The sequence below is a fragment of the Danio rerio genome, chromosome 7 (assembly GCF_049306965.1).
Source record: "Danio rerio strain Tuebingen ecotype United States chromosome 7, GRCz12tu, whole genome shotgun sequence".
Lineage (NCBI taxonomy): Eukaryota > Metazoa > Chordata > Actinopteri > Cypriniformes > Danionidae > Danio > Danio rerio.
In genome coordinates, this window is record NC_133182.1 from 6,326,460 (window position 1) to 6,340,361 (window position 13,902).

The window sequence follows — 13,902 nt, forward strand, 5'->3', positions numbered from 1 at the left end:
TTTCCTTTTAAAAGTCTAACATTTAAAAAACTAAATCTTAGGCCTCAAAGTCTTAAATTCGCTGTTTTAGTTCTTAAATATTTTTGTACAGGTCTTATTTTTCCTTTGTCCATGTACCGCTACATCGAATGTCCTTTTAAATTCTTTTTCGTTGCTGTTGCTTGGTTTTCATGGTGTAGTTCTTTATTTCACTAGTCCAAATGTAGTTTGCGGTATTACAACTACAAATGAGACCAACATGCAATAGCAAAGCAGCTTTTTTTTATTGAACTCAGTGCGGCCGGCGAATGTGACATCATTGCTGTGTTTGCAGAGGCTCGCTTTGGGTGCGCGCGACATGATTTCGGCTGTCTGTGCAGCATTTTTATTTTAGTTGAATATGAATCACTTTAAATAGATTTTGTCTGAAACAGGTACGACTGTACCGACACCTTTATGATCCGTCCATGCGTGATAACAGGGAGAACCAGACAAACAATAATTCTTAGCTAGAAAAAAGTTTGAAAAAACCTAAGGGATGAGTTTGTTAAAGCCTAAAAAGGTCATGACAAAAGTGGAGACCCAAGTACACAACTACAGAATATGTTTATTCACCAGTCATAGGTTTTACACTGTTGTGTATATCACAGTTTTCAATTTAAAACAATTTATTAGGTACTAAAACTATAAGAAAGAAACATTTATTTTTTTGATAACTGGAAAGAAATATTTAAACCTATCGGTTTACAATATACTGATGCCCTGTTATTCTGGGCTTTATTGGTGATAATGGTCAGGAATGTTGGACCATTATTGCCTTTTAGCATAAGTAGAGGACAGAAACGAACCAGCCAGTAATGTGGGAATTGTTGAGTGGGCAAAAAATAAATAAATAAATAAATAAATAAAAATTTTCTTTATATTTTTACATAATAAAAATATATATCATTGTACAGCAACCCAAGATCTGTAGTCATTAATATTTAACTTTAATAGGAAGAACTGTCCGAGATAGAGCAAAAGTAAGTGATGCATCAAAGTTTGATTTAAAAAATCTTAAACGGTTATAAAATCTTTATAATCATTATAACAAATTATACAAAATAATTAGTTTAAAAATCATGTAAGATATTAATGATATGACGTAGTTCCGGAAACTTTCTACTTCTCTGTTTATCTGTCTGACTTTACACTGGCTTTCTTTTGACCGCCCCTGTCATTTTAAAAAACTTTGTTTGAGGTGTGCACGCAGTCAACAAAGGTGTGCAATGCGGCGCCAGACAAAAGTATAAATCAGCCTTAAGTGTTTGTTTGTTTGTTTGTTTTCCTGTAGCATAATGATGCATCTGACCTGTCTTCATTACTGTTTAATTTTAATTGAAATTATTTTGCCACTATTTTTGTGATTTCTGCATTTTCTCTTTATGTGTATGCCAAACTGTCTGTTAGCAAATGCAGATTTGAACAACTGCGCAGCCTTTTGAACGCAGCTCCGCCGACCGCCACGCGTTTACGAGAGAGCACGCGCGCGATCGGTAAAAACCTGCTGGATCAAAACTTTTTTAAAACATGAATGAATATTGGAGTTACCTTTGCACATTGGAGAAAGGAAGACACTATGTCTGAAGGATTTCTCTTAGACAGGTAAAGTTCTGTTTTAAAAGTGTTTTAGCTTCCCGCAAAGCTGATGTAACGTTAGATGTTGTAGCATGTCAGTTTGGCTTGCACGCTGCCGGACAAGCACTAGTTACTTTTAACACATGTGAGTTTGTTTTTTTTTGCTGTACTCGTGTTTCAGGAGGCGTGGCTCTAGACGGCAGGGGAGGGACTGTGATTCAGAGATTTATGCTAAGCTGTTAGCATTGTGGAAGATCACCTACTGCACCTTAATGGTCTTAAAAAGTCTTACATTTGACATTGATATCTGCAAAAACCCTGGTCTGATAACGCATCAATGCCTTAGCTGCTGTCTTATAACACTCTCAAATAGTATGGCGTGGCCTGTCACGATATTTATTTTTTGTCGTACGATATATTGCACCAAAATATATTGCGATAAATTATATTATTGTCATTTTAAAGCCCTTTTATGCAACCCATTATTACGCCCCATTTACACGGGGCTTTAGTGTCAACACTTGACTGAAGGCGTGTCTGAAGTTGAAGCTGAAGCGATCGTCATAGAAGCATCAGCCAATGAAATTCAGTCAGCAATAGGCCACTGTCTAGCTGGTGTGTTTGCATACAGCGATCTGATTGGCTGACGCTTTCATCGGCTCTTGAAAAGTTGAGCTAGTCCCAACTTCTGCAGCAAGCAACCCCTGTGAAGCAACGCCGACAGATCCACAATGCAGTTCGGCCACGCCTGATGTCTGATGAATGGGAAGCGTTGACGCTGATGCCCCGAGTGAATGGGGCGTAAGGGATGTAACGATTCACTGTGAGTCGATTCTAAATCGATTCCAATATGTGATAATTTAAACCGGTTGGAATGTTTAATGAATCTCGAAACATGTTTTAAACAGAGGGGGCGCTGTGTTTACAGGGACAAACTCACTTTACCTGCACATCAGCGGCGAGCAAGAGGTGGGGCGGCAGAGTAATATAACAGCAGTGAAGTGCACCAGACAAAACAAACGGTGCAAATACTGCAAAAAGACGTTTACATACGCAGAACAGCAAATATGATGCACATAAACTGTCCGCACAGTGAAATACACGACACAGACATCTATACGGAGGAAAAAAGCAACATTTTTAAATAGCTATTTAGGTATAGCAGAAAATATATTAAATTTAATAACCTTAATAGTAACCTTAAATTTGTTTCAAATAATTTTGTTTAAAAATCGTGAATAAATCGTGAATTGTGAGATTAGTATTGTGAATCATATCCAAATCGTGAGTCAGGTGAATCCTTACATCCCTACCCATTGTCTAACACCAGAATGACAATATAATAGCATCACAATGCAAGTACACTCTTCCAAACCTTGCATAATTAGGTATCGGAATCAAAATGATAATAATATCCTAAACAAATAAATAATAAACGTTGATCGGAACGTGCAAGATAAAGGGTAACAGATGCTGTGATATCTGATATCTACTACCATTGCTGTCAGACGCCCACATGAAAATATACTATAGCATAATTGACAACACTTCCGTTTTTCCTGGGAGTGTCCCGTATTTCGGACCGATCCCCCGCACCCCTCCTGTTTTGTTATTTCTCCCGGGAAAACTCCCATAAAATCATCTCCCTCCCCCCCAGGACAGTTACTTTCCTATCCTGGTTCTCAACAGTGTTATTCAGAGACCTCACCCACGATCTCCCCCTTCCTCCCTGGTCTCCTGGATTTTCAGAGACAAATGTTGCCAGGTATGTACTATAGTAATTTACAGTAAATACTACTATAGTTTAACCATACTGACACCTCCAATAGAGATCAGTTCCAATGTCGCTAGTTTTTTTTTATGTACGGGCGATATATATTGCATCACTGAAAATGATTGAGGTCATGTCCGTGTGTTGTGTGATAAGTCCATATTGATTATTGTGACAGGCCTAGGCATGGCGAGTTTAGCCCAGACAAACAGTAAATGCATGAATCCAGTTCACGTTTACCCTCATGATTAATCTAGTAGCGGCAAAATGGAAACATAAATTGAGCCACTTTGGCCTGTCACGCGCACTTGATTCAGGTGTGAAGTGTCAGTGGAAACAGGGCACCAGTGTGTGCTCCGAGTGCCAGAACGGCCTGAACTTTCTGCCTCCGCCGTGACCTCTGTGCTGAAACGGAGCTCCTCTGGTGTGTCTGACACCTTTCCCCACACTGCTGTTTCACGTTTCTCACTCGGGGGCCGGAGCTTATCCACACGGTCCCTGCTCTCAGGTGTTTCCTAATGACAGTTTTCATCTGCCAACATACAGCGCCTCCTCTGCACACAAACACCCAGAAGCTAAAGTCCATTACAGGCACAGTTCACCCACAAATGAAAACCTGGACCCTTTTCACAAGACTGTCATAATGCATTTAACAGTCATCAGCATCTTAAATCCTTGTGTGTTTACGAATGAAATTAAGTTGACCAGACACAATATAATAAATATTTTGTGTTCGTATTATCTGCAATGAAATACAAGTCAAAGAATTAATTTTTTGGCATTTGTCGGTGAGGTTTGCAACATTGACTTGCTTTGAAACTATCTAATTGTATGCTTGGTAACCAGATGATTGCTGGTTCAATCCCAAAAGGAATGGTCTGTGAGCCAGTGGTGCAAGACCCAGAAGCCTGCACCAACTCAACCTGTACCTGTACTGTTTTACATTTACACATTGGGCAGATGCTTGACCCACAACCTTGGCATTGCTAGCACCATTCTCTTCCAGCTAAGCTACAATGACACCAGTTCAGCTTACAGTAGAGTAAGAAATATAGGACGGATCAAGGCATAATGATCAGGTATACTTAATTTTCCATGCTCTGCTTCAACTTGCACTGTCCACGTGAATGGAAAATTTGGGATGCATGCTGATGATGAGCAAGGATGTCTGCAGACACTCCTGATGATGAAAATTGCATTACAAGAAAAGCAATGTGACTGCTGTGGAATGGGGATGGCTGAAGTTTGGCCTTTACATTTATGCATTTAGCAGAAGCTTTTATCCAAAGTGACCCGTGAACAAACACCCTAAGCAGGGAATCTCAATGGAATCAGTTCAGCCGTGATTGTTAATGAGGTGGATATTTATTTTAATATCCCTGCTGGTCCCAGGACTCAAACTTGCAACCTTTGGATCCCAAGTCCAAATCTCTAATCGTTAGGCCATCCCTACTCCCATACCCAAATTAGGCAATCCTTATACCCACTATACCCAAATTAGGCCTTCCCTATACCCACTATTACACTATATCCACAGTAGGCCATCCATATGCCTACTATAACCCTATACCCACATTATGCCATCCCTATAACCCTATAGCCACATTAGGCCATCCCTATACCCACTATACCACTATTACTAGGTTAGGCCATCCCTATACCCACATTAGGCAATCTTTATACCCACTATTATCCCATACCTACTATACCCCTATACACACATTAGGTCATCCCTATACCCACTGTAACCCTATACCCATATTAGGCAATAACTTTACCCACTATACCCCTATGCCCACATTAGGCAATCCCTATACTCACTATACCTCTATACCCACATTAGGCTATTCCTATACCCACTATAACCCTATACTCATATTCAGCCAAACGTATACCCACTATTACGCTACACCAGGAGCGTAGTAACCGGGGGCAATGGGGGGATACGTCCCCCTCACTTTTAGAGACAGACCATTTAGAAACAGGTGATTGAGAATGTAAACCTTTGGATTTTATACAGCTGATCCCCCACTTTTAAAATTTCCACTACGCCCCTGCGCTTTACCCACATTAGGCCTCCCTATACCCACTATACCCCTATACCCACATTAGGCAATCTTTATACCCACTATAACCCTTTAACCACATTACACTATCCCTGTACCCACTATACCCCCTATACCCACTGTAACACTATACCCACGTTAGGCAATCCCCATACCTATTATACCCCTATACCCACATAAGGCAATCCCCATACCCACTGAACCCCTATACCCACGTTAGGCAATCCCCATACCCACTGAACCCCTATACCCACATAAGGCAATCCCCATACCCACTGTACCCCTATACCCACATTAGGCAATCCCCATACCCACTGTACCCCAATACCCACATAAGGCAATCCCTATAACCACTATACCCCTATACCCACATAAGGCAATCCCTATACCCATTATACTGTGCCCTGGCCAAAGTCCCTCTATCCGCCCTTACGATCATGGCCTCCTAATCATCCCCTTCCACCGAATTGGCTCTATCACTGTCTCTCAACTCTACCAATAGCTGGTGTGTAGTGAGCGCACTGGCGCCGTTGTCCTGTGGCAGCCGTCGCATCATCCAAGGGGATGCTGCACAATAGTGGTGGTGTGGAGAGACCCCCTCATGATTGTGAAGCGCTTTGGGTGTATGACCATACACAATAAATGCGCTATATAAATACACATTACATTACATTATACCCGCATATGGCAATCCCCATACCCACTGTACCCCTAGACCCTCATTAGGCAATCCCCATACCCACTGTACCCCTAGACCCTCATTAGGCAATCCCCATACCCACTGTACCCCTAGACCCTCATTAGGCAATCCCTATACCCACTAGACCCTCATTAGGCAATCCCCATACCCACTGTACCCCTAGACCCTCATTAGGCAATCCCCATACCCACTGTACCCCTAGACCCTCATTAGGCAATCCCCATACCCACTGTACCCCTAGACCCTCATTAGGCAATCCCCATACCCACTGTACCCCTAGACCCTCATTAGGCAATCCCCATACCCACTATACCCCTATACTCACATCAGTTCCTACAATGCAACACAATAATGAGTGTACAACCCACCTACATTCAACGGCTAGAAAGTACCCATAATGCACTGTGAGAGTTTGCACACCAAATGAACTGATGCGTCTCACAACAATACGACGTCCACAAAGGAATCCTATCAGTGTACGTTTCTAAATTAAATTATCTAATTGTTAAATGAATATTTTCATACATGACAGAAATCAAATGATAAATCAAATAAACAAATCAAAATGCAGAAAACAAATACTTTGTTTCCTTACTAATAGACAACTACCAATGGATTTGACCAAGAAGTTGAAAAACGAATCCCTCTGAGGGATTTATCAAGCAGCAAAACACAAAACAGCATCCATTCAGTGCACTCAGCAGTGCTCCAATTCACTCGCTTGTTTACATGTACTTCTTCAAGTGGACTAATTAATGGACCCAACATGCCATTGTTTTGCTCCAGTAATCAATCTCATTCTCCCAGGCTTCCATACCTTTGGCGGCCCATGCCCTCAGTGGGCTGTTGTCGTCTATCACATGGTAGAAAGTGAGGGGTAGGATGAGAAAGGGACTGTCACTAGATGTGTCCACTTGGAAGGCTACATTCCTCTGGTCCAGACGCACCGTCTCCCCCTCTTTAGTCTGCGACGTCTGCAGTAGCTTACCTGATACCTGTGCAATCAGAGATATGAGTTAATCTTATGTGACCGTGCAAATGATAATGGAATGAACCATCATTTCCTCAAAGATGTGCTCACCTGGCAGCCCAGAAGCAGGCTCTTGCGCATGTTGGCCACTCTAATCATGAGACAGGGTCGACCCTCATGATTGGCTACCACAGCATGCTGACTAAACTTCACCGTCTCGCCACGCTTCTTCGGCCGAGCTACCTGTATATCGCAGAATAAACACAGGGCTCGAAATTAACTTTTTTAGTTGGTAGCACCGGTGCTCCCAACTTCAAATATTTAGGAGCACCAAAAAAATTTTAGGAGCACCAGAAAAAATTTAGGAGCACCCACCAAAAATGAATGAGCACCACTGCAAATTGTTTTTTAAGGGATTTATTGTATTTTAAAACAACATTAATAGGACTGACAAAAACCAGAAACAACTATCTAACTAATGCTGCGAAGACATTGATATTTGTGTGCAATAATTCCAAAATGAATGTCTAATAATTAGGCCATAGAATATTAATGATGATAAAAAATGACAATAATAGTAATGAATTCCATTTCTCATTATGATGCTGCCTTGAATGTGCATGAATGTAGGTTATCTGCTATAAAAAGTCTGTTACTTTATGAAAAATAATTGTATAGTTTGCATCAAACAAAAATGAAGCATTGCAGTAAGAAATATTTATTTTGTACTGCTGTTTTTATATGCATGTCAATTTAATAAATAATATTTCTGCTACAAAACAAACAAAATATTATAATAAATCATTCAATTCAATGATGAAAGCTGAAAAGCAGTCATCAGTAAATAAATAAAAAAATAATATACACCTCAAAAAAGAATAGACAAAAGAAAGTAAGTAAATTCTCACTTCTATCACTCTTTAAAAGTTTTGGTTTCAGTTTGTGTCAATTTAAATGTTCAGTCTGAGATGATCTTCATTTTTCTGTGTTAGTGGAAAAGCTGGCGAGTCAGCCGACCCAATTTATGAGCAGGCAGAGCAGGATTCTTGCGCTAATCTTCGGCGCAATACCGGTCTTTGTTATGAGCCGCAGTTTCAGTGTAAACTTAGTAAAGGCGAGCTTCTTTGGCGATGATATGTACAGTATTAGATTTGACATTTAGCGGACATTTGTGCTGAACACGCAGTGAATGCAACGCATGGAGATTCGCGCACCTTCTCCAAGAAGCGGGTACTCGATTGATCTCAGCTGGCGGATCATTATTCACCACATGACGTGTCATGATCGCTTTCATCTGCGCCTTAACTTTAGCTGGGCTTTGCAAACCTGCGTGCTTTAAGCTTTTACTCTTTAGCCGTTTGCATTTCCCGTGGTCATAAAAGCTCCTTCCCTGTCATCTGACAGCGGAATACCTTGAGTGATTGCCGGCTTATATAAACCAATATAGCGGCAGGGAAGAGCGATTCAGCACGTTTTTACAAAAAATCAAAACAGGTCGCACTACAACCATTATCTGCAGTCGCACTAATGCGCCCAAATATATTATAAGGTCGCATAGATTAATTTTCGGGTGCATATGCGACCAAAATGGTCGCAATTTCGAGCCCTGAAACATTAGGTCTGAAAGAATTATACAGGTTATCAGACTGTTCAGATCTAAACATGAATCCAATTCTCGTAGGGCTGCATGGTTAATCAGAATAAAGGCTCGCGCTTTTCATCGACTTTCAACGTCTTGTGACTAAACAAAGGCCGCCAATGTGATCATGCACACCAATGTGCAAAACTGCAGGCATAGAAGCATCATTTTTAAAGAAATGCCTCATGCTTGTTTTTGTTTTTTTAACGTGCCGCTTTAAAATCTTTTCCACCAATCAGATTGGCTCCTTGGTGCTGCTGAAGTTACAATAAACACCACTTGGAGGCGCTCGAGCTTGCCCAGATTTACTTTCATGCAATGAACAAGATGATGCACCAGGGTAAAATGATGCTACTTTTCTTCATACTGTAGTTGTCTTGACACAAAGAGCTATATGATAAACAAAATAGCAACTACAGTATAATAATGTAGAGTAGAGCTGCACGATTCTGGCTAAAATGAGAATCGCGATTTTTTTTTTTTAGCTTAAAATAAAGATCACGATTTTCTCACGATTCTGTGGATTGCAAGAGTTCACACTTAGCTGATGATTTATAAAAGCTTGTTTGGCAGGCTGTCCCAGGAGAGAGCCCCGAGCTCAAGGGTTGCTCGAGCCCGGGGCTTCCTCCCGTTGGCAGAGCGAGAGGGGAGCCTGAGCTCGGAGGATCTCAGAACTCCCCTGCTGCGGTAGCTAAGGGAACACAAGGGGTTAGACAAAAGCTTGATTGTTATGTATGTTGAATGTCTTTGGATGGTGGGATGAAACCGGAGAACCCGGGGAAAACCCACACGGACACGGGGAGAACATACAAACTCCTCACAGAAACACCCACCGGTCCTGTGGAACCAGGCATGGCAGTGTTCTTGCTGTGGGGCTCACAGTGCTAACCACTGGGCCACCGTGCCGCCCAATCAGAGGTAAAGGAGGAGAATAGGGGAGGAGGGGGGTTTCTTCCAAACAAAGATAAAGTGAACTGGAAACTGTGGCTATTTATAGTAGCTTAGGGCACAGATGATTGGAAGATAGTGATTAGCAAATGCGAGACCGGCCTTGATAAATCATAAGCACGTGATCCTCTCGAAATTAGTTTATGAATAAACTTCACGTAAAATAAAGGTATGGTAAAAACAAACATATGGCACAACCTCGATAACAATATTATGTGTAGGTCTACTGGTTTCTATAAATAATTCTGATCTACTTATAATATCTCTGATGTTGAATTATTATGTTTGAGATATATGCTTGCAGTCTGTCATATTAGACAATTTTATTCACTGGTAAAATCAGACATTTGCCATTATCAGATTATATTCAACAATATATAGGCTAGAGTAGTTATACTGACACTGTAAACATTTATTTTCATGCACAACTGTGTGTTCGCTATGAAAGAAAAAACATCAAATGCTTGTCGTAATCATAACTCTATAATGTGATATGATCATTTTAATGAAGTGCACACTTTCGGTTTCATTTTGACTGCTAAGTGCTGTTCATACTACACACACGGCTCCCAAACGATCACTCTGTGCCACAAACTGAATATTATTTACTACTGTATTACTTGTTACTCGCAACATATGCAGGTTCTGTTCACTAAAGTAGACGCGCGCGCGTCTATCACTAAGTAGAGCGCGCGCGCCCGCCCTCTCTGTGATAACAGCTCATGGTCAGCTGCTCACGTCACGTGTGATTACCGGATCGCGAAAACATCATGATATTAAAACAAAAATTTAATTTTAAGGTGAGTTATACCTTATAAATACAGTATGTGACTCATTCAACATCATTTGGGGTTGTCAATGTCACTGACCAACGTGTGTGAAACAACCCTAGTAGCAAAGAATTCTGGCCCAGATTTGGCATAAAGCTGGCACAGCAGGCATTCATCCGGCACTGGCATACAGCATGTGGGCCAAACATGGCCCGGGTTTGGCAGAGGTGGCACCGTCTTTAAGGCGGCACACAAGATTTGGGCCAGATGAAAAACGTAGTATTTGGCCCAGATTTAAAAATGTGATAAGTGGGCCATTTGAGTTTGGCCAGTTTTGACCCACATTTAAAATACACTAAAATCCTTTTTGAGTTAAGAAAAAAAAAATCTACCAATCAGGTCACTTTGAGAAAAAGCGTGCCCATAGTGTGCCTAAATCGAATCACTCTATGGATTTATCAATTTCATTGCAATCGTGACACACCAACCTATCTGGCCCAGTTCAGGCCCAGTTATGAGTTATTAACTTGGCTGAGACTTGGCCCAGATATGGTCCATGTTTGGCCCTTGTCTGGAAGCCAGATTTGGTCCAGTCATGTACCGTAATTCACTGCGGCATGTGGGCCAAGCAAAACCTGATTGTGTGGGCCAGAGCTGGGCCAGAGAAATTTTGCTATGTGGGAATGAAAAGACTCGCGCAGCCGCCTTTTCTTCTCTCCTGAACTTGAAGTTATGATTGGCAGAATCGTAGAAATGCTGGATTAAGATCGTCTAGGGGGTCGAATCGAGATCGCGATCTTTTAACGATTAATTGTGCAGCTCTAATGTGGAGCAGTGGAGAGTAGCAAATAGGATTCATGGCTTGCAAGTCCATGAATTGCCATTTAAGCTACTTTGCGAATTCACTCTGCTCAACTATGATGAAAATCGCCTGGGTTTGCAAATTATTGTTTCTCAATTGTGAGAGCTATACCTTGGCGAGGAAGGTTCCCGTGATGAAGATCTCCATCACCATTGTGATGACGAGCTGAACTATCAGCAGGATGATGGCGAGTGGACATTCCTCAGTAATGCAGCGAAAGCCGTAGCCAATCGTAGTTTGCGATTCCAGAGAGAAAAGAAACGCTCCGGTGAGAGTCTGAACCTGCATGACACACGGCGTATGGTTGGATGGAGGATCAAACTCTGGGGAGAGAGATGGCAATAACGCTCAGGTTAGCTTCCTGCTAACATCTGTCAAACAATAACTTAAATCAATAATTCAACCCAAAAAAATTTATCAGTCAGACAAAAACAGAGTAGTTTTTAAATGTAATCCTAACTCATTTATGCTGTGTAGTGGCGTTGTGTAGTGGCTTTTATTCTGAAGCTTCCAAAAGTGCACAAATAAAGCCCCCAAGGGGTTAACATGTCTTGTAAAGCAGATCAATTTGTTTTTGAAAGAAAAATATTTATAGTTTTTCAATTCATTAACACCAATCACTGACTTCCGGTGGTGGCCAAATGCATGTAATATGCAACTGACGAATACTACATATGATGAAGGATGGGTAGACACATGTCACATTGCAAGGGTAATATACTTTATAGACTGAATTCACGCGGCCGCCATTTTTAAAAGCGAAAACGAGGCTGCGGTGGGAAGAAACCTGGAAGTATCATTGGGGGTTACATAGGAACGTTGTGTAACTGGCTATATATCTTATTAGCATAGAGAAAGTGACACAAATTAATAATTTTACAGCTTTCTGGGTGACCTGAAGGTCCGTTCTGAATGAATAGTGAATGTAAAAAGGGAGATCAGAGCTCATTTTCAGCTAAGTTAAGGGAAGTGGCACTAGTTAGCTAACGTTTTCTTTCCCAAACACAATTTTTAGATGCCATTAATCAAACTCAAGTTAATGAACTGATTCTTTCACTATATTAGACTCGTCACGATACTGAATTAAAAGAAAAAACATCAATATCCCGCTAACATTTAAAGCACTGTTGATGGCTTTCTTAAAACAGCGCTGATTTGCCATTGTGTTCACATGCTCAACAGAAATGATTGTGATTGGCCGAGAAGGTCATCAGTTCACCCTCTGCTGTTTACCGAGCACAAACAAAACAGACGAGCGATCCAGTCTCTGTGTATCTGTGTTTGCTCTGGGTGAAGAGCAGTAAACTGAGTGCAAACACAGATACACAGAAACTGGAGCGCGAAGCAGCCAGGAAGATCAGTTGAGTCATAAACGTTCAGCAGAGCTTCCATGTTAGTGGGAAATAGACGGTTTTTAAACTCCAGTACCAGGACAACACTATTACAGACAACACGAGGGCGTGCTGCAGAGGACTGCAGTGTTTTATCACTCACCTGGTTACATAGGCTGATGCAGGAAAGCGTCCCCACGGTGTTTAACTAGTGCCATGAACTGAAGCCTAGGAGGACACTTAAGCGTATCACTGAGGTTGTGATGTTGTTTAATGCTAAATTTCTTTTAATTGTTTAAATTGAACTTACTGAATGATATTAAAGTGAGGTTTACACCATTTCTGCATTTTGAAATCTCGGCAACAGCCGGAGGTTTGTAGTCCACAGCATGTTACTGCAATGTTTACAGTGCTGGTCCTATACTTCTGGGTTTCTTCCCACCGCAGCCTCGCTTTGGTTCTTTAAAATGGCGGCCGCGTGAAATAAGCGTATAGCAATATACAGTACTGCCATGCCAACTAGTTTTCTTTTTTCGCTGTCGATTTCTATGGTAAACAAACTGTTCACTAGACGCGTCTTACGCTTCTGTTACAAAATGCATCTTAAAGTCTACCTGAAGCAGAAGTTGCTGAGAGTTATTGATGTTCTTCCAACTGAATCGGATTATTGAGTAGGGGGTGGAGCTTTCTTTTGCGCATCATTCCTTCATAGCAAATTAACAGTCAGAGACTGTATTAATATGCAGTTGCTATGGAAACCCTCAAGTTGACATCAACAGAAGGACCATCACTCCAAATGCAAAAGCAAATTTTTAGACTTTTACTGAAAGTTACCAGAACAAACAACTTATTTTAACTAATTAATTAACTTGTAACATTAATTAACATAAACATTTTCATTTTAAGTGGACGTTAAGTCAAGTTAGCTGCACAAAACGTGTATTTGGTCACCGGCAGAAGTCAGCAGTTGGAGTTTACGGTTAAAAAACTTATTAAATATTTTTTTTTAAACTAGGTCAGTGCAATTGATTGAAATTGGATTTCAATTTTTGCCTCCATTTTCTATGATGAAGTATTAATCAAGATAATAGGACGAAAAAAACGCATACAAAAATCTCAGACTTCAATGTGCAAAGACCTTTACCGCCATTGCATCTTCCACGTCTGTATGATGTTCACATTCAAATTGAAGAGCAAAACAAAGCGCCAAAAATTAATGTTTAAACTAAATAAAATGTGCTTTTAAAAA

At 40.9% G+C, this 13,902-nt stretch overlaps 1 protein-coding gene across 2 annotated transcripts in view; it reads right to left on the reverse strand.

Annotated features, from left to right (window-relative positions):
* The window catches only part of kcnj10a (potassium inwardly rectifying channel subfamily J member 10a), a 46,750-nt gene that overhangs the window by 19,566 nt on the left and 13,282 nt on the right, over positions 1–13,902 (reverse strand). For both annotated transcript variants that reach the window (XR_012383052.1, XM_003198888.7), the window contains exons 3-5: positions 11,434–11,645; positions 7,215–7,346; positions 6,951–7,128 (exon numbers count right to left, since the gene is read on the reverse strand). Coding sequence is in view for 1 of the 2 variants with exons in the window: in XM_003198888.7 (XP_003198936.1) it covers positions 6,951–7,128; positions 7,215–7,346; positions 11,434–11,645 (522 nt within the window). In the remaining variant the exon portion in view is untranslated. The remainder of the gene's footprint in view (positions 1–6,950; positions 7,129–7,214; positions 7,347–11,433; positions 11,646–13,902) is intronic.